The sequence below is a fragment of the Mycetomoellerius zeteki genome, unplaced genomic scaffold (assembly GCF_001594055.1).
Source record: "Mycetomoellerius zeteki isolate Tzet28-1 unplaced genomic scaffold, Tzet1.0 scaffold102, whole genome shotgun sequence".
Taxonomy (NCBI): domain Eukaryota; kingdom Metazoa; phylum Arthropoda; class Insecta; order Hymenoptera; family Formicidae; genus Mycetomoellerius; species Mycetomoellerius zeteki.
Window position 1 is genome coordinate 46575 of NW_017255933.1, and position 21602 is coordinate 68176.

At 35.5% G+C, this 21602-nt stretch overlaps 2 protein-coding genes across 14 annotated transcripts in view; one reads left to right on the forward strand and one right to left on the reverse strand.

The window, feature by feature from the left end:
- The window catches only part of fdl (fused lobes), a 42748-nt gene that overhangs the window by 14424 nt on the left and 6722 nt on the right, over positions 1-21602 (forward strand). For 5 of the 9 annotated variants that reach the window (XM_018444445.1, XM_018444489.1, XM_018444499.1 and 2 more), the window contains exon 2: positions 9665-9721. The gene's annotated coding sequence lies outside the window, so the exon portion shown is untranslated. Of the gene's footprint in view, positions 1-9664; positions 9722-18734; positions 18765-21140; positions 21191-21602 lie in introns of those variants that run through there. The other 4 variants (XM_018444481.1, XM_018444508.1, XM_018444472.1 and 1 more) reach the window with 3 other exon arrangements.
- s-cup (spermiogenesis-related protein stanley-cup) lies at positions 1345-18331 on the reverse strand. Of its 5 annotated transcripts, none has more exons than XM_018444544.1 (5): positions 18098-18331; positions 7273-7425; positions 4635-5253; positions 3402-3552; positions 1345-2068 (listed from the first exon to the last, which is right to left on the reverse strand). In XM_018444544.1, exons 3-5 carry the CDS (start codon positions 4808-4810, stop codon positions 1754-1756), a joined length of 642 nt encoding a protein of 213 aa, XP_018300046.1. In that variant the 5' UTR covers positions 4811-5253; positions 7273-7425; positions 18098-18331; the 3' UTR covers positions 1345-1753. The 5 variants fall into 5 exon arrangements, with proteins under 5 accessions (XP_018300046.1, XP_018300061.1, XP_018300028.1 ...); XM_018444559.1 differs by having other exon boundaries at positions 3402-3540; positions 18022-18331; XM_018444526.1 differs by having other exon boundaries at positions 18022-18331.

Sequence of the window (21602 nt, forward strand, 5' to 3'; positions counted from 1 at the left end):
CTTTCGAACAAACATTTTTCGTTTCGATATCAAGATTATCAGTTTTTCTCTTGTTGCGACTAATTATTATTGCCGATGTAATTAAATGTTCGCGTATAAGTCCAACAAAGTAATATGACGATTCGACCGTAAATGCATGCGATATAGCAAACATATTTATAATCAAACGTATAAGGGATCATTATATGTAATTTTATACAATTGTATTTAAAGATATCTGTGCTTCTTTATGACGCATAATATTAATTATTTTACGATTGTAATTAGCGGAAATGAAAAAAGTTGTTATTCGCGTGTTTGTAAAGCGCAAAATCTTACGTTCTCGAATGTAACTCGTTCGTGTCAGGCACAGTTTCATCGATAATACTTACTACTTAATATTCATACGGTCGACATAATAATAAATCATCATTGCGGCTGTTGCCGGTGCACGCCTAAAAATGCATATTGAATGCACAGCTATTTATTTACATATTCATCTATCATACAGAGGAAAGTTCTACGTAAAATGGTATGTTTCGAAGCGTTTTCCTAGCGAAACGCCACATAAATTCCGCGATGTCGTGCGCGCATTACGCGAAGTATCATTTACGTTATAGCGATGCGCATTGTTTATTCAAACGGAAACTGTGATCTAACGGTGCTGCGTTTCTATGTCCGCTCTTGCTCTCTTAAACTAATGACCGACCGGGAAAAATATGCCGTTAAGTATTCTCCTTAACATCTATAAAATATAATTATCTGCGAAATTAGGTCTTTCTGTTCATTGCCTGAGGCCGCGACTTACAAACGTATAACCGTTTTCATATATACTGACATTAACTTGTGCTACATTTCGGCGCATTCTATATATATTTCGCATTCTATAAATCGATATCTTGTATATCTGTACATTTCTACGACGCGTTCTCTCCTATACTTAAAATATCATCGACGCATTTAATCATAGAGATTATCGAAAAATAGAAAAGTCGAGGTATTACATCTTCTGAAAATTTTCTTATTACATCTTGTAGATGAAAAGTCGCTCTCAAAGATTTTATGTGTTGTTTTACTTAGACAAGACAGAAAGAAAAGCAGTACGTACTTTCGAAAAATTACTTCCTCGCTTTTCTTTCATCTTGTCCGCCGTTTACACACGTTTCGAAAAAGGATGTATGTTCAGGCACTTTATCTTTAGTAGTTTTTCGCTCTACCGGTCTATCGTTAAGAATTAGAATCGTTCAATAAGGCAAGAGGAGAATAATGTTCCAAAATTTTTAGAATATTTTTGATATAACGTCCTCAATGTCTTTTTTTCATTAACTCTAAAAAAAATCTTATTTAAAAAAATCTTTTCTCCTCTTTTTACATCTCTTTGATTAAAAAATTATTCTATACTTTCATGCGTCTTAATTCACGCGCAGATGGAAATAGTTCCTTTCTAAAAATTGCGCTTGAAATTTCTTTCGCAATTTGTCTTCGATTCACAAATCTACATGGAGAATTTGCTCAGTCATCTATCTTTTCTTTCTTCTTCCATTTCCTCGATTAAAAATCATTCTTAGTTCCTTGCGCCGTTCTCTCACAGATGCTTTCGCGAGACTTAATTTCAGCTGGCGACAGCCGATCGCCTACAGCTGACTGAGTCACCTTGTCGATTATGGAATTTTTCCTTGATATCCATGACTTGGCGTTTTATCTAAAAGCTCTGCAAATTTTTACGATTGGAGATCCGCGATCGAAGTGGTTCCGGCGAACCCTTATTCGTTTCTTAAACGTAGCCGTCAGCTTCTAATTTTAGGGCGGCTTCGTAGGAAGGTAAACCCTGATCATCCCTCGGGATATCCTCCCGTTTGTTGATCCTGTTGGCCTCCGACTCGGTGGGCAAGCTGCTTATCGGGGGTGAGATAATATTGCCGGGATCGTCAGACTCGTCCTTCTTGTCGGTCGGCGAGGGCAGTGCTCGAGGGTCGAAGATGAGGCTCTCGTAGGCCGGTGGCGGGCCTGAGGTCACAGGACACGGTGGAAGAGACACGGTCATTCCCTCTTCCTGATTGGTCTGAGACGTTACCGATCTCTCGATGCACTGTTGGAGAGAAACGGAATCGTTAAAAATATAACAGTGAAACGCTGGGGTAAAAAATACATATTAGGAACGAGAGGCAAATATAAAAGTTCAAAATGAATAACCTGTCAACGTAACAGTCTTTTTTATTTTTGCATTAGACTGCATTAGAACTTTCTTGCTTTCGCCAAATATCAAACATGTACCTATTTTATTTTAAGCTCTAAAAATGTACAATAGTTCAGCTGTATAGAAAAAATAGAACTAAGTATAAATACTTTTATCTTTCGTGCTTTTTATATCTGCCTTTCATATCTTAATAATGACAAATAGACATCGTTAATTCTTCGTACAAAATGTTTTTATTTATTTTTTATATCTTATGTATTAATAATATAACTCTATATATCTCGTTCTTTTTCTATTTTTATATTACGTCGTGTCTGTTCGAGACATGATGAAATACGAGTTTCTAGGTCTGAAAGTGTGAAGTATGCACGTTGTCGCATTGCGGCGTACAATTCCAGCCGATGTTCTCGCGCTCATTCCTTTACGTGTAACGCGAGGGCGTGGTTTCCGCGAGATATGCGAATTTTTATTTAATTGCGGGCGTAACTACAAAGGTGAGCGAGAGGTTGCGTAAAAGGTCGGCAGGTGGATATAAGCTACTCGCGGTGCGCATATTGCGTCGAGTAGAGTAGGTGGTGTGATTTAAGAGTTTTATGTAACATTATGCAGAATATCTTAGATCTACAAAAAATATTGCTGGAAGAGATGTGTCGATAAATGCTGAAATAAAGGGAGATATTCAGTAAGATCTTATAGAGATTTTTAATATAAAAATAAAAGACCTTCCTAGTGATTCCAATGTCATAAACGAGTGACAAATCATCTCTCTTGATAAATTTTAGCTCGAAAATTTATATAATTAAATTTAAAATTTATTTGAATCATCAATGGATATCATAGAATTTTTCAAAATTATGTTATTAAAATAAGATTAAAATTTAACTGAAGTTTTATATATATACCTATACATCTTATTTTAATAATAGGATTTTTAAAAAATTCCATGACATCAATTGATGATTAAAATAAATTTTAATTTTTTTAAATATATATATAATATAATCAAAATAATTTTCTTATACACAATTTTAATGATTTCCATTTAACACACAACGATTTTATACAGATTTTACAATATAGAAGAGTCAATTTATAGTGAATTAATAAGCATTTTATAATTATTTGTATAAGAAATTCGACATGTTAAAAATAGAGCATTCAACGGAGATAATTCTCGCGATATCTAATGATTAGAATGGTCTTTTGATTGAAAACTTTTACTTACGTGTGTATCCATGGTGAAGACTTCCAGACTGTGAATGTCCGGTTCGGCTCTCCAGTACTGCGAGTATTCCTGCGGTCGATGCTTCCGGACGTTTTTGTGACAGCAATAGCATATGAGCACCACCATCATGATCACACCGCTGATCATGGCGCTAAAAGCGAACCAATATAGACGATGTTTAGACGGTGCTTTTTGTGCTAGGAGGTGCCCATGCGGCTGAGGAAAAAAGCGTGGCTGCTATAAAGATTGGGTGGAAAAGTGAACGTGCGATTTTCTCTCCGGAGGGAGTAGAAATTTTTAAACACGATAAAATACAAAACAGTCACTTTTAACACCTGCTGCATTTTCCAACTTTTATGACGATATAACAAAAAGTTGCATCTTAAAAAAAATATAGACATAAGGTATATTTTGACAGGTGTTAACTCGAAAGATAACGTCTTTCTTCGTTTCGTTCGTTTGCTCGAAGAATTTTATTGCATACAGCTGGTAATTTATAAAAACAAGTATCTTATCGTCGATAAGCATGCGACATAACGCATCATTAGTAGTGTAATTGCAACAACCATTTAATTAGCATTTATTCATCATAAATCCTCTTATCTTGAATTGCTAACAAAACGACTTAAGATAAAAATTCATTACCCGTGGATTTAATAATGATGATTTGAAGTTTTCTACACTTTTTTTATATCTATAACTGCTGCAATAAAAATCTCCGACTTTCTAATTTAATCCTATTTTGCGAAATATTATTATCAAACTCCGTGAATATAATGTTTAAATTTTTGTCTTATTTATATATGAAATATAAATTTTACTTTGGTATTTGTTAAATATTTTTATGAAAATTATCCTTGTGAAGAGGAAAAATTTCAAATTTCAAGCGAGCAACGTTATCTCTCTTCAGAGCTATCAAGTTTTCCGATAAGCCAATTTTAACTTATAGGTTGAATCTTCCATGTTGTTCCGCGGAACAACCGTTGAATTTTCAACCACCGGCTATCTAAGCAATTGAGTACTTTCGTCGTGCCTTGTACATGCAACGGTCTGTTTGACGTATGAACTACAATCTGTTGGAGGATTAAGGGAGCAAAGCATGTGCGCGAGGGATGACGATGCGTCTTCTCAAAGAGCTCAGGATTAGGTGTGTTCGCTGTGAGATATCTTCCGCCTATATTTTGTGAGCTGTACTGTCGGAGCATCTGTCCGGCTGGCGCGATTGTTACTCACCCACCAAGAAGGATGTTAACATTGCCGTGCAGATCCGCGTCGAAGCGACCGCTTTTGCTGGTTGACGAGGAGCCGTTATACTCCGGTGGGGCGTTACTCGCATCCCCGTAAGCATTGCTGCCGTTATGATAGCCGTGGGCCTTTTGCACCGCGGCCATCACCGCTACCTTCTGCATTATCTTGTTCTCGTCGTTTCACCCGTCGATGTTGATCTTAATCGTGTCTCTCTTGATTTAATAGGATTGGAATGCGACCAATTAGCGTCACTAGATTAATTATTTTTACCTTTCTCCTCTTTAAAGTTGTAAGTTTATCTCGATCTCCTCGTTAATAGGCTCACCGATGTGTCTCATAGATTGAGATTGATGATATAATAACGTGTCGCACGTGTTACTACCGATCACTCGTTATCACGAAGATCGAGAGAATTTCAATCATCCGTGTTGTTCCGAGATCGTTGATTATCTCGAAAATGAATCTACCGTTTCCGGAAACGCTTTCTGTCGGAAAAACCTACCGGATACACGCCTCTCTCCTCTCCCCCCGAGCACGATCGACTTTGCATTACGACCGGTTAGATCGCTCGGGGGGATCCTCGTAGCCGAATCGTACCTCAGATCTGAAAACACCATTTTTACGAAATGAATAGGATATTCATCTTCAATTTTTGTATCATTTCATGCTCATATCATAATTTTTTATTTATGATACATTGAAAGAGATTCTTTAAACGAATATTTGAATTGTTATATTTTATTTTCTCATTTAGATTCTTTAAATGAGTATTCGAATTATTATTCTATTGTCTCATTTGGATTCTCTAAATGATGGAGTATTCAAATTGTTATGCTATTGTCTTATGATATAACTTAAATATTAACATGTTTATCATTTATTATTACGAATATAATACTAATGACAAGTATTGATTTGCTCTTAATATTTGTTTTATATATATGTATATATACAGGGTGAAGCATTTTAATCATCCCAGGCGAATATCTCAGAAACTAAGAGAGATATAAGAAAAAGTTTTATATGAAAGTTGCAGGTTTTCTTGGGGGAAAGAAGGTAGAAATAACGGATTTTGGATAGGGGAAACTACCAAGGTCAGGTCAGAGTCAACATGAATTTTTTAAATGGAACCCCTAATTTTTTATTGCATATTCTTGTAGCACACCTCGAGAGCTTTCCAAAAAACGCTATAATAAAATATTTTTTCATGAAGCATTTTCGAGCCCCCTATCCAAAACCCGTTATATCCATCTTCTTTCCCCTAAGAATAAAACTTTTTCTTATATCTCTTTTAATTTCTGAGATATTCTCCTGGGATGATTAAAATGCCTCATCCTGTATACATATACTCGTATACAGGTACAATACCGATTAAAATTATATTACCTTTCGATTTTTTGAGCATAACTTTTATCAAAGTGAAAAATTAGTAAAAAATTAAAAAATCATGGTGTACATTGTCAAATCTCATTATACTTTACGTACAAGGTATACCAAGTGTCTATTGTATAAATTTGAGCGCATTCGATTCACTTTGACAAAAGTTATGCTGAAAAAATCGAAAGATGATATAATTTTGACCGGTACTGTATAAAAAGTATATAGATAAAAATATATATAGATAAAAATTAAATTGGTCTTCTAATCCACTCTCTTAAAAACTCGAGAAAATCGATTTTGTACTTGGGGACATAAAATTTAGATTAATCCTCTTTGCACTCCGAAAAAAAGTGTGGTTTATTGGTATTGCGCTGTTGCACAGAGATATGCTCGTAGAGAGGTTTCGCAATAAGAAAGTGTACTTCATGACAGCGCATAACTCTTTATACAATCTTGAAGATTAGACCATTTTTTACGAGTATGTCTTGTATACACATTGTCGTTTATCCATTTTAAGTGAATATACGCTGTTAAAATTGATAATGTCAAATTATACGGGTTATTTTTAATTATTTTTATAGATTGTCACTGCTCCTATTTAATATGTTGTTAATTTAACTAAAAAAACAATGAAATTTTAAACAATTTAATTTAAGAAAATTTATTAAATCAATTTAAAAAATTTATTAACTGAATTTTTGTTTATTATTTACTGTGAGTACATACGTTCATATGAACTAATCTCTACAGAAATGAATTGATTTACATTTTGATACACATGGAAGTTAAAAATAACAAAATGTTATTTAATTCAAGGGATCGGGTTATTATTGCTTCTTTAATATCTAACAGTGTAGAGAGACAAAAGTTCACGTTGCATTTTTCTTTTTATGGCAGTATTACAATTGAACTTGACAGGAGCAGGCATTTAAACTGATATTTAATTAGCAGAAAAAAAGCAATAAATTTAAATTCGACTCGGAGCGACGCCGATAGACCGCAACTGTATTGTTGACTCGTATTGTTGTCTGTCTAGCGGTGCGCTTCAACCGTTAAACGGAGACACTTTCGCATTGCGCTTCCGTTACCGCTGATAAAATCCCGCAGATCGCGCAGCGTCGTCGCCGACAGTGTGATTTCATGCGAGACGCCTTTTTACGAAGTCGAGTCGCGCTCACGTCGCGACGCGGTTCGCGCGGAATTCCAACGCTCTAAATTGAATTTCTCATTGTACAATACTCACGTAGAGCCGGGGCTCCCGTCCGACCGACTGCTCGGCTTCACGGATACCCGTTGGCGGGTTTGTTCGCGCGTGAGACGCGCGTGTCATTGTTACTTCAGCAGGTCGACCGATAGCCGTCAGAACTTGTTTCGTGCTGCTGCCTGATCGCGCGATCTGCAAACAAACGATACTTAATTGTGAATTTTTTTTTTATTCAACGATCAGCGTTGCATTTCTATGAATCTACAATATATCTTTCGATATATCTAGGATGCTGCGTATATTTTTTTAAATCGAATATTGAAATGATTTATCTTTGTTTACTTTGTGATATTTATCGACTGAGAAAATAATTTATTACAATTTATCTGGTTCTGCTAAGGACGTAAAGCCTAATATTAGTCGCTTCGTACTTTTAGTTGCTAATAGAGTTATCAACTTTAACACGATCTATCATTTTCTCAGCGGAAACATTAAGTGTTTACTTATAGGATTTTGAACTTGTTGAATAAACTAACGTAAATTTGAGAGAACGCTGCTTCACATGCGAAATTGTTCCTGTCTGCTGGAAATATATTTCGAAATTGGTGAAATAATATAAATAATACCGATACGACTTCCTGTCAGTACTGTTTATATTTGCTTATTTCGCAGCGATGACTGAAAAAATAAATATTGCCGAAATATTCCAAAGAGAATATTCCCGGCAACCCCTTTCCACTCTCGAGGCAGCGATCGATACCAATTTTGAACCGCCCAGTACGATAGTTTATTTCAAGGATAATCTACTTGGTGTTAATTTATTAGACTGTGGTTAAGAGTCGATATTTTACGTGAGCATGCGCACGCAATGGTCGACGAGAAGAAAGTTTTAAATCTTATCCAAGATCCTCATAGAAAGAAATTTGTCGAGCACGCGTTTAGGATTGTTATCTATAATTGTTTTATGTTACAATTTAAATGTTAACATTTTTAATATTATTTTAAATATCAGTATTTTTAATATTATTTTAAATATTAGTATTTTAATTGTTTATACATTATCATGGATGTAATATTGGTAACAAATTCTCGAGTTGTTCGCTTCGAAGCTTGCGGCTGAATATCGATTTGCCAACATTGTAACGTGAACTTTAAAACTGCTGATTCCTTGCGTCTACCGCTGTAAAGCGTGAAACCGCTGTAAAGTCGCGGTAAACGCGTCGATCCTGTTTTTTTCCCTCCGAACACAACGAGCGAACTTTCCGCGTTTTTTTTTCTTATGTGCTTGAGGGATGCAAAACTGCATGAGGGTGGCTGGAAAACTTGTAACCGTTTCCCCGTTCCGTGTTACTCCGCGATACATTTTTCCTTTTTTTTTCATTTCTTGTTCCTAGCGGTATTCACGTTAATGAAGTTGCCACGTGGTAATGCATGAAGTAAATTTATGTGGAAAGATATATCGTCTCGCTAGTATTTCTTAATAAAGTTCAATTGTGATTTTGTTCGTTGGATTAACTTTTACTAAGGATATTACACAAAAATTATAAGTCGCTTATTTAATCTTTTATTAAAGTAGTTTACCAGACATAATTACGTTACACTTCGCTTTATTTTTTGTTTGAGCTAGTTTGGAATTAATATAATAAGTGTTTGTGTGTGTGTATGTGAAATATTTCGTGCTACGAAATATATATAGGTATATAATAATGCTAAATAAAACGTAAGAAACGAATTGAACTTTATACGTTCTTATTTCGATTATGCAATTGATATCATAATTATTCAATAACTTGATATTAAATGAATTATAATATATTAGATATACATATCATAATATATTAGATTGATACTTCGAATAAAAATAATTTCGAACTCTAATGCATTGAAAAACAAATTTCAAAAATTACAACGAAGATTTAAACGTATACAGGATTAATCATTATTAACATAATCTATCATTTTTATCTAATATTAATTAAAAATTTTTTTTATTTAATCAGGTTATTAAGTTATTAAGCTAAGTTATTAAGGTTATTAAATTATTATGTTATTAATTGCGTAATTGAAATCAGTTTATCAGAGAGAAAATATATAAAGCCCAATTCGCTTCGACGTAGTTCGTTTTAGTCGATAATGAGTACAGCCTATACTGTTGCAACGATGACATCGTGCGTCCCTTCATACGACAGATTAATCGATAATGGTTATTAAACTTATGCTTTTAGCCGTTGGGGAGGGTACGAATGAGAAGCGATGTAACTTGCAGAATCATTTATAACTGGCATTAAATTTAAGCAATTTTTGACCGTGTCTAAATTAACACTGAAAATGTATATGAAACAGCATGAATATGTATACTCAAGAAATTGGATTGTTGTTCGAAAACTTTGTCTTCCGAGACTATAATAGGAACATATGTCGCTTGTTGCAGATTCGCGCAAATGAAGGACGTTAGATGAGGAAGTTTGCGGGACTGCCTGAATTGCAGGTAAGTGTATAACATAAAGTCATATGAATAATTTCTTGAGCGGGACGTATATTATTTAATTGCCTCGTGAGATTTTATTTCTGTATGTATACATTAATTCGTAACACAAAAATTTAATAAACATAAAATGTATTTTATTAACAGACTTTATTTTTATTTTACTATGAATAACTCGCAAATAAATAATATTGGTATTATAATACGACAGTATTGCATATTCTTAAATTATTCTGATAATTTTCTTAGCAATTTGTTTAATTTTTGAAAAGCTATTTAATGATATATGTTAGAATTGTAATTTTTAATCATATATTATAAAATCTCTTTTATAAAATCATGATGACAGTTACTTATTGTCACATTAATTTTCGATATTCACTTAATCGGCTAGAAAATTTCCATTTGAACACGCTATTTTTACCCGAAGCGAAACTAATTGATGTCTTATTAAAAAAGTATTCAATTACGTTTAATACTAGCCCCACATTGTCCTACATATCGACCTAATCGATGTTATGGCAACCTATCTTCTGCCTCATTCGGATTTAGAGTTGCCGGCTATCCAGCTACACATTTAATCTAATCAACCATCTGCTCATGATTATCTCAGGAGGTCACGATGTCACGCTATATACCACCCGATGTTAATTTTATTTAAGTTTAACCATCTGCGTAACATCTCAAAATAATTTTACAATCACATGATATTCCGAATGATCGTTTTTTTAACAGATTTTTAATCTGAAGTATTACACACATAAGAGTTTATTCCAAAGATTTCTTTTGAAAAGAAAACCTTCGATACTTAATTATAATTGATACTTAATTATTTAATAAAACCGTTTGATGTTCAATTGCTCACAGCAGTCATTATTGTTGAATTGGCACAATAAATGTTTTTATCTGTACAGAGATTAAGCTGATGTTGAATTGAACTTAAATTGAACGGTGTTAGCTGTAATGTAGAAGCTATTTATATCTCCAATATAAGAAGTTCTTCAATTTTCTTCGCTTTCTAATTCATGAAGTGTCAATGTTATACATATGAAGTACAATTCAATCGAGCTTGCTCGCTAATCGACGACCTTGACTCACATCAGCTATGCTGAACTGGGCAATGTAGGAGCGTGATATTCTCACGGTACAGTTATGCCGTACTTTGTCGTTGTGACATGCATGCATCTGCCGATTAAATCTTTCAAAGGAATTATGATTACTCAAGGTTGTCGAAATTTTTTGATATGATCGTATTTCGATGATCTGCATACCGAATCTGTCATCAGTCGTGACGATAGAACTTTCAAGCTTTTAATTCTCTTTTCATTCTTTATTGAATGTTATCTTTCTTTTGAAATACATTTTGTACAAGTAATTTTATATTACAGTAAATATAAATACAGGAAAGAGGTAATAATTATTGTTGAATCGTTACATACACGGAAAGAATGATTTTACCGAAATATCTAAAAATTTAGTTAGACACAAATCTGAAAATAATTTTGATCGTTAAATAATTATGTAGGAATCTCAAGCATGATGAGTAATGCTTCAAGAAATTTTGACATTTAGCAACCAGTTTGAGCTGAGTTCTACATAATTATCTTGATGATTCAAATTATTTTAAAAGTATTCAGTTAAATATTTGGATATTTCAAACAAAACTGTCCTTTCTGTGTATATATATCGTCGTATTACATACCGTTAGCATATGATAAATAGAATTTTAGATGTTGTTGCCTTCGAGACGTGCCGAGGCATCTGCCGAGTATTCGTATTAATCGTGGAGCACTCGTAACGCATCCGTGCTTCTGATCCACTTCTTCTCAGGTCAAGCTGCTTGCTCCAATAATGCATTCGCTTGTTGCATTCGCAAACAGATTCTTGACAATTTTCAGAACTCATCGTTAACATTATTTGAATCTTACGACTCGTGTCGTCTCCGATTTTCCCCGATATATTAGAAAGACCAGAAAGATATTTCACAAATTTTTTATTAATTGTTATTCACGAATTTTAAAGGGCATTTAAATCTCACGATTAAATGGAAAACGGTGTTCTTAACTATTCGCGATTTTCATCAATTACTCACTTTTTTCGTTTTTTTTTTTGGAGGGATAACGTTAATAATACCGATCAGAGTCTTCTCTGTCGAATAAAGCTCATTATATCTCACGGGCTGTTTTATTCCTTGATGATGACCCAGCGACATTTAATGTTAGACGATCTAAAGTCGCAACTGCACAAGTCTTTACTTTCGTAACTTTTCCGAAGGCCGTCTTCGGAACTCTCGAATTATTCACCGGAATACTTCTATGCGTCGTCAACAACGCGGATTTATGCACGGTATCTGTGGTATAAGCCTGCTCTCTCGGCGATTACGTCTGTCTCTGATTCCGCCGAATTGTTATCCGCGATACCCTCGTGTTATCGTGACTGTTATTGCTCGCGCGCGCGACGATTTGCTCGTTTTGCTCGCGAGCATGTCGCGACAGCGGCGTTGCGACGTGACAGTTGTCGCCGACGCCCTGTCGTATACTTTTACAACACGCCGTACTACACCTGGGATCGATGTCGGTGGCTAAAACATCTAGAACACGCCGGGTATTACGAGCATTACGTACGTAATACTGGCGTTCCGCGTCACCACCTAAACTTCCCTTTACATTATAGTCGTATATAGGACGTGGTAATCTAGAGAAATTACAGCCGCATTTGTTAATTAAAATTAAATTTTTTCTCCCGCATGATGGATATCGTTTGACATTAATATCAGCGTTCAATCTTTAATTACTTTAATCGAATCCACTTCTTTTTAAACTTTTTAAACACTTCGTAAATTTTGACTTTTTAGTTTAATTGATAAATTTAAAATAATAAATGAATAAATTAGAAAAATTAAAATGGAAAATAAATTTATCAATTATCCTAAAAAGTCAAAATTTACGAAGAATTTGATTTGGCAAATTGAATAAATTATAATTAAATGTGCAAGGGCTGTGTAAATGTTTCGTACAATGTAGGCCATTTAATTAATAGCACGTTAATTAACGTTATGTTGGGGAACATTTCAACGGTGTAAATGGCACAATAGGTAAAGAGTTTTGCTTAAAGACTAGATTGCAGAAAGATTAACTATAGAATTGCGCTTCCCTTGAAATGGAGTTTAATAAATTTCTTAAAAGCTCACGAAAAGTTTCGCAGAGGAAGGAAGCGCTCGGTGCAGAAGGGGTCAAGCAAGGCTGTCTTCGCGCAGCTATTGGTCTTACGCGAAGAAGTTCGAGCTCTCGAGAATTGTCTTTCCGACTTAAGAACTCCGTTAATTCTCTCGATTTTATGGCAATTAGAGCTCGTTGAGCGTGAAACGTTTGGAAAAACGTTTCTTTTTTTGTCGAAGCACTTTTTCCACATACATCTATTTACCTATAAAACATCAAAAGTTCCCGATCTCGAACCAGGGATTCTTGCTTATCCGAAAAGTATCTCCCGGTAGATTCAAAGTTCGATAGTCCAAGTTTTCATTACCCTCGGGGCAATGTGGAGGCTGCAGATAACTGCGGGGAACCGCGTGTTTGCGCTGTCTGCAGCTTGCTAATTGGAGTTGTCATATTACTGGTGCTCCAATTAGTTTCCGTCACCGTTGTAAGTACGTAACGAAAATTATGCACGCCTAGTTAACTCGCATAAATTTTGACCTCGGTATCATCCCGGCACAAATTTAACTGGCGAAATCAATGGCGAATAATTTCGATACATTTACCGGAATGCAGTGAAATCGCGCTTACCTTAAATACACGATTAAATTCAACCAGACTTAACAGTATCTTTCTATTCTCGGCATGAAAAATTTAAAAGTACGGGCCTCTCGATTTCCACGCGCGAACATGAAATCCATCGTGCGTACGCTGTTCCCAATATACAATAATATTTAAGGCGTAGAGATCGTCCGACTATAATTGCCTCGTCACTTTTAATTAACGTTTTTAATTAAACCGATTAGTCGCGAGAGATGGAGATGGATCAGATTACCTTGAATTAATTCAGCACGAGCTCTTTCTGAGAGTTATATGTAAGTCTTTGTTATCGTGATACATCGCACTTGTTATCGAAATTTCTTTGTTGATACTCGATGTCTCATTCATTAAAATAGATTTATTAAATCCGCAGAATCATAATTTGAAAATTATAATATAGATCATTGTTCATTGTTATCATTATTATTAAAACCGCATTATGAATCGAGTTATTAAAATGTCTTCTTCTTGGACACTTGCCAGTTCATCGAACAAAAATCAATTAATTCATAAATTCAACAAAGTTTTCAAGTTTCCAAATGTAAATAAAATTATTGTTGTCCTTATATATTGTAAGAAAATATTATTAAAATGTTTTTCACTTCAAATTAGATTACCGTTTAATTTGACCTTAATATCGGTGATTATAATTGATATTAAATCGGTTTGTAAAATAAGCAAAATTATTTTGAAATTTCAAGAATTCACGAAATAGAATTATCACGTTGCGATGCACTATAAAAGCGGTGCGCTATAAATGTTTTTCCACCTGATGTCACACATGATTAAACATTTATCTCTCACGATTAGTTGGACGGCATCGGATATTCTCAAATCTCATGAATCTCAAATTTTGAACAAACGAGATCGCGCTTTGAGAGAAGTTAATTCGTTAGCGGACATCGAAAGCATATTCTGCGTGATCGCGCGTGTATCGACTAAGGGACGCACCGAAGGCACGTGACATATGTGTACGCCATATATGGCCTACGTGTTCTATATATAGAGCTGTCCTAGGTGCCTTCGCCTACCGTATGCGCCTGGGTGGGTTTGCCACGTAAAACTACGTCGGCCTTTTTTTCCTCATTTCTCGTATCGAACGCTCTCAGCTCGACGCTCGCGACTCGCGACCCGGCCAAAGTCGATCGCGTCACGGGACGCGATAATAATGCATTCTCCGGGAACAAACGCTCGTGAGACCCGACGAAGCGGAAAAGGCTCTAAATGGCATTGCGACTATAGCGGTCGACAAATTGAGAACCTGAGATAAATATCGATCAGAGATTACAAAGTGCAACGCGAAGGTCAAGCGTCAAGTTGAAATGCAACAAACGTCATTGTTGGATTATTATACACCGTTCTGTGGATGCATAGAAAGAAACGCTGAAGTGTGTAAAAATTTAGCAAGATACAGATTTGAAAATAATTCTGTTGGACTATCAAAATAATTATGTAGAACGCTCAAGCATGCTGAGCAAAAGATTTAACATTCTGGCAACCAGCTTGCCCTACATAATTATTTTGATGGTCTAAGACCCAATTCCACCAATGTAAGATTAACTCTAATCTCGGTTCAATTTTTACTCTTTTTCTAATTTTAAGAATTAGAAAAATCAAGAATTAACATTAAAAAAGATAAGTTAAATAAAGTAAGTAAAATAAAGATTGAAGTTAATCTTACATTAGTGGGACAGGATCTGACAAAATTATTTTAAGATCTGTATCTAGCTAAACTTTTAGATACTTTAGCAAAACTATTCTTTTCGTGTGCATATGATGGAAGGATTCGTGGATCGAAAATACGTCAGCGTGAAAGCTGTTTTTGTAATCGAGTTTTACTTGATTACTAAAAGCAGCTTTTGCGCTTCAGGGAGAAGCAAGATTTGTTTTTTCATTTTTCAAGATTTAATTTAGGAAAAAAATCTCTCTCGCGCGCGAATTTAAATCGTCTGAATAATTTTCATTTATTTCTTTTCTATGGAAAGATATTTTCGTTTTATAATTTTTTATATGCTTGTAAAAAGGTAACGAAATAGATATACAAGGAAAATTAGAATCATGAAAAGTGGTTTAATAATATTTAATGAGAGTTTGTTAATGAGACGTTTTTACTCGTGAAACGTTATTAATATTGCGGAAAGAATGTTTTACTTTGAGTTATTGGAAAAAGAAATAAATGAGTACTAAAAATATTATACGTTTCTCCTAAAGTAACTTAGTACGTTGTATGTGTGCTTTACAAGTTTTCCATTAAACTGATGAGAGTGGCCTAATTGATTTCAGAAGTGTTACTGACATACATAGCGCCAATTGTTATCTCATCTTGTCACTATTCAGTAACTGAAAAGTAATATTTGTGGGTTTTCCACTCATTTTATGTCCATTTCATTACTAATGTGAACGATTTTAAACTAATGACTTTTTTCTGTTTTTTTTTTATTTATTCATATCTGGGTACTATTATTCGCTCTGAGCATAATGGAGGAATTATTAGGAACAGGAATAAGTATTAAATATTAGAGGAATACAGAGGAAACAATTAGGAATAAAGATTAAACATAATACTCAATGGATATAAATAAGACATAAGATATATCAGATGTCATGGCTTATTTGTATCCACTTTACGTTTAATCTTATTTATTTCTGTTTCTAATATTTTTTTGTTTGTAGGACTCAACCTTTCTGTAATATTTTGTAATGTATTAGTAAAGTTGCTCCTGACTCGCGTGCTAAAGTATATAGTTATAGTATTATTAGCGATAACAGTCATCACGACACTGAATGATACTAGTCTTCCGATTATTATATCTCCGGATATATAGATGAAATCAGCCCTACCTATTTTTATTGCTAACGATGTTTCGCAGTAAAGTTGCCGATACATATTACTGCAGAGCGAAATAACGGTGCCAGTTATGTTTTTGCGTCCGCCGTCACGACATCGAACGTCACCATCGGATGAAATTTTATAGCGCAATAATTAGTACCGTCGTCGTGACCGGGAATGTAGCGACGTTTATTAATGTCGGCATGGAGGATCCTTGAAGCTCGATGACTTGCCGCGAAACGTGCGGCAGCATATTATTTTGTAATCCGACTATCGCGATTGTTGGTGACTGGTGTGTGTTGTACGAGGAAATAATTCAAGATCCTTGTGGTGGAAGCGGAGACACGGGACGTCGTGCGTGAGGGCGACATGAGTGACCATTGCCGTGCGATGCTCGTGGTAGCAACTGAATAATAATTGTTTATCTGATATGGCGAGAAGGAGAGTGAGGTGTGTATATTTCGTGAGTCGCTTTTATCCGTTCGTGATTAACACCAGAACCGACGATGGTGCCATTTTAGCTCTGCTATCATTTTAATTTTATTATTATTATTATTACTTTATATTACATATACAGTACGGAATATTGAAAATATCTGAATATGATACATAACTTTAATAATACAAATTTTTAATAATAAAAATTCTATTAATATAAATAATATAATATAATAATATAATAAATATAATAAAATATATAATAAATATAACAATATAAATAATATATAAATGAAAGAAATTTTCATTAACCGAAAATAAGGATAGCAGAAATTATAAAATTTAACAGTTTTCTAGCAAAATATCGTCGGCTATTCTAGTGTTACCTCAAAAGTAGCCGCTCGCGAACTTTCGCAAGAATCATTAACGGGAACGATCGAACAGTTGTTGCTATTAATCCAGGGCGATCGTTGGCGATCTCGTTAGCTCGTTTACAGATTAAAGTGGAACACGCGTTCGAGAAGTTGTTTACATTTGATTGAAGCGTAATTAAATGAAACAAGTAGTGATGCACGGCGTTGTCCTCCCTCCGAATATTAATAGTGGTGCTTCAAGCGTGCAAAATGTGACCTTTGCGGCTTTTACGTAGGGTGACAGCAAAACGCGCCCATTTGATGTTATCAGAATATTCTCGAATTTCATTATCTAATCGCATCGTCTAATTCGAAGCTTATTTTAAAACTAGATATCTCCACTCACGAAATGATCCTATCAATCCTAATTGCGCGAAATGCACATATCAATCCTATCTGCTATTTGATATTTCATGTACTTTTGTTTTCAGTTTAACGCTCATATTTTTCGACAAACAAAATTACTGTTAAATAAATGAAATTATTGATATTTTGATTTAATGAACGAACCGGAAGCGAGACTATAATAGCGTAAAATACATAACAATTTAACATATTATGTCGTATATTGTGCTTTATTAATTTATTTATTAATTTATTTTCGCCAATGAACCCGACGATTGTTGAATGAAAGAGCGCGGTGTAAAATCGTTTGAAGTCATTTTCAGATAATCGGTCGAAATTGTGTGTCTCGGAATTGAAATAAATTTTTCCGAATTTTTTCGACAGATAAATTCCCGCAAATGTCAGTTACACCGTGCCCTTCAATTTCATTTGATACCTTGTTGATACCGTGACAGGTGTCAATTCGCCAAGTGAGAGACCGACCTTTTTCTCAGTGTACAACAACGGGGTTTGGCTGACCCGGTCGATCGCGCACTCGCCCGCCGAACACCTGCGATACCGTTTCTCCTGGCGATCGATGACAATCCTGACCGGTGTCGGCCTGCCCGTCCATCCGTTCGTTCGTTCGTTCGCCCTTTCTCCCGTCCAGAGATCACCGCGACGGCGACGGTGGACGACGTTGTGCACGGGGAGGCCGTACGTCGACGACGGTCCCGCTCTTCGCGTCGGGCGAATCTCCCCGGTCCGTCTTTAGTACCGTTTCGCCGGAGACTATCGGCGACGACGGTCATGGCACGCGCGTTGCTTGGCTACGCCACGCGATTCGCGGCGAGGCACGGCATTTAGGTATAGTTCACGTGTGCTGAAGGCACGAGCAGCAACGACGCCGTCGCCGCCACCACCGCCGTCGCTCCCACCATCCTCGTCGACTTCGTCATCCCTGTCGCGTCACGCTCCCTCGACCTACCCTCGCTCGATTCATAATCCACCCTCACTGCCGCCTCTCTTTCGCCACTATCTTCGCAAAAAGAGAAAGAGAGGAAGAAGGCTTTACACCATCTTTCTACTGGCTAGAGGCGGTAATGTTAAGCCACCCGCTCGCCTAATCGCGCGAGGGTGAATTTCGGCCAACTGGCTGCGCACAACGTGGTTCGGTGTGGCGTGGTGTGGTGTCTGATTGCCAGTCTCTCGCTGCGGCCCGATGTCGCCACATAGGTATCACGATGGTATAGTATTTTATCTGAGCAAAGTGTCGTGTTGAGGTTCGATCGGATCTCTGCGAAATTAGCTTCTTGATGTGGAAATTGATGGATCCGTGTGTGCATCGTTTAAGTTCTTTGCGTCGTCGATCAAACTCTGTTTACGGAAAGCAAAGTCTGTAATGAAAAGAAATCAAATTGCACAAAATTAAAATTGCGTCTCTGTTAATGCAATTCTTCAGTTGTTTAAATTACAATTTAACCGCAGTTAAATTTACAATAAATATTATAGTAAATAATAAAATTAAATCTTGTTTGCAATTTAGCGAAATGTAAAATTAATTATTATGTACAATTTTTTAATCGAAATGTGGAATTAAATGTTATGTATTATTTTATGAACTACTATAGTGATTATTAATATAATTTTTATTGGTTGGCTAATATTTAGAAAAAAAAGACAAATTTTTATGGTATATTTTATCTTTTTAAATACACTGAAGTCAGTCACTAATGTCTTTCAAAACAGATTAAAAATTTGTTGATCTATTTTGAAAATTGTTCAATATTTTAACACACATCGTTTTTTCAATTCTCATGTTGTTTAACATTTAATTGTTTTTTATATTAAATTATTTAGGGCGGTAAATGCTAAATATTTTAAGAAAGTGCATAATACGATATGTAGCAGAACTTTATTTCTTTTTTCATGCATGAATTATTTGACCAATCTCGATCTAGAATTCTCGTTTGATATCGAATAATCTGCCACTGCCTGCAATCGATTTTTTCGGGTTGTGTACTGTTCTATTTCGCTTAGCCGCCTTGGCTTCGTGCATGAATGTCATTAGAGCTGCCTGAATGCAAAACACGTCGAGTATGCACGAGGAATGAAAAATAACGGCGCACGAAAACGCTGCGGTCGGTGTTGTTTTTCCCACAACTGCCATAACTCGACGTTAGGGTCTTGATTACAGTGGAATAAATTAGCATAGGATATTATGATTCATTTGCGAGGCGGCGGGATCGAAACTCAAAGTGCCTATTCTCGGAGTATAAGCATCTGAGAGGTGCCAAGTGTTGTTTGTGTAGTAATCAGAACGCATGCTTCGTCTAGACTGCGGTACATTTCGAGAGGCGAACGAGCTAAGCTTAGACCTCGCCTAGGCGTCCAAGGTGTATTTCTGTACAATTCGACAGGTGGCCCTTAGACTCACCACGATAAGTAGCGACACTTGATGACGTTCGTTCCTTTTTACGACGTGGCGAGAGCGAGTCTAAAAAAACATTGTCCTCAATTGGAAGGTTTTTTATTTTTGAAATATTGGATCGCGCGTACATTTTTCTGTATAAGAAGAGATAACGAACGACTGATCTTATCAATATTAATACTAGTTTACGAGGTTTGGGTAAAAATATATGAAGACTGTTTCTAGGACAGTCTTCGACGCTAAGCCCGAATCTGCCATTGAAATATTTCCATCAGACCCGATTTTTAAGATATAAGAGGAAAGATATTTTGTCCAATATACAGTGAAGTTTTATTAAAATTACAAAATAAATTAGAATTGCTGAGCGTTTAATTTTTGTTTTAGATCGATTTCACGCATTGAAGTTTAGCAGCAGTCGTCTAGCATATTTTCGTTTTTGATAACATTTTCCAATATTATCAAATCCTGTTGGAAACACTTCCATTGCTCATCACTTGTCGCATCAAAATTATTCGGAAAGAAATGCTGAAATCTTAAAAAAATTGATATCCTGTATATCTTAAAAATAACATGCTATATCTTAAAAATTGAATCTGATGGAATTTTTTGGCTGCACATATTCGAATTCAGCGCTCTAAAAAAGTTAAAAAAAGGTTGTTTCATTTTCTTGCATTCTTAAATTATACAAAATTTGCAAAACATTTAAAATTAATTATTTATTAAATGGCATATATTTGTTTAATATAATAATTTATTTAATAATTTATACAAACGATAATTTATTATTTGTTCCATTATATTACTACGTAATTAATGTGAAATTTTTTAATGTTGCTTATAAACAACAATTAATTCCTATTAATGACATATTTGCAATTTAATTTCGATCTAACGTCGGAAATATCACGAGATATTTCACGTCCACGCGAATTTTCCTCGCTGTATTTACATTAGCGATAAATCGAACTTATACATCTGTCGGATGCATCTCGACAGATCAGATCGCGAGGGATGAAGATTTGCTCGGTTTTCTGATGGAAATGTTACGTAATATCGTATAGACGGCGCCTGGCAAAGGTCTATAAATCCTCGTGGGATCATAAAGCGGAAGCGATGCTTTTACGCGCGTGCATTTATGTTCGAAAACACTTTCGCCGTGGTTTCTCCTCGTTTTCTGTCGGTCTGATGAGAACAAGCAGGACAGAGGAACAACGTTCCCTTGTACCAAGAGAATCGCCGGAAGTATGCGGGAAACGCGTTTCCTTTCGGTCGCTCGCTGTCTAATCTTGAGATATATATGTGCCATGTCTTTATGCAGACGTGCTTTCCACGTAAATCACGCTCTTATCTCTTGCGTGTCACCATCTGGGAATGCTCGTGGTAGAATGCGGTAGAAACGCGCATCTGTATCTTCTTGTTATGCGTTTAATAGTAAATGCGACCGTTTTATCTCCTTGTCACAATCACAGTAGGAAGTGTGGAAAGATAAAAACGTAAAAGAGACAATCTCTGGAAGAACGCGTGCCTGTGATTTACATTTAACTTTTAAGTAGCTAAGTTGGGTTGCCACAATATCCCCCAGGTATAGTTTTCTTTAAAATCTTATTCTGGAAAAGAGGAAAAATAAAAAGTCCGGATGTCCAGAAGAAGTCTT

Bases quoted from the DNA above. Each gene is read 5' to 3' on its own strand.
- s-cup (XM_018444544.1), bottom strand. From the start codon at position 4,810: ATGCAGAAGGTAGCGGTGATGGCCGCGGTGCAAAAGGCCCACGGCTAT. The intron at 3,553-4,634 runs GTGAGTAACAAT...GTTCGCTTTTAG, and splicing joins GTTAACATCCTTCTTGGTGG to CGCCATGATCAGCGGTGTGA. The intron at 2,069-3,401 runs GTAAGTAAAAGT...TCTCTCCAACAG, and splicing joins TCTTCACCATGGATACACAC to TGCATCGAGAGATCGGTAAC.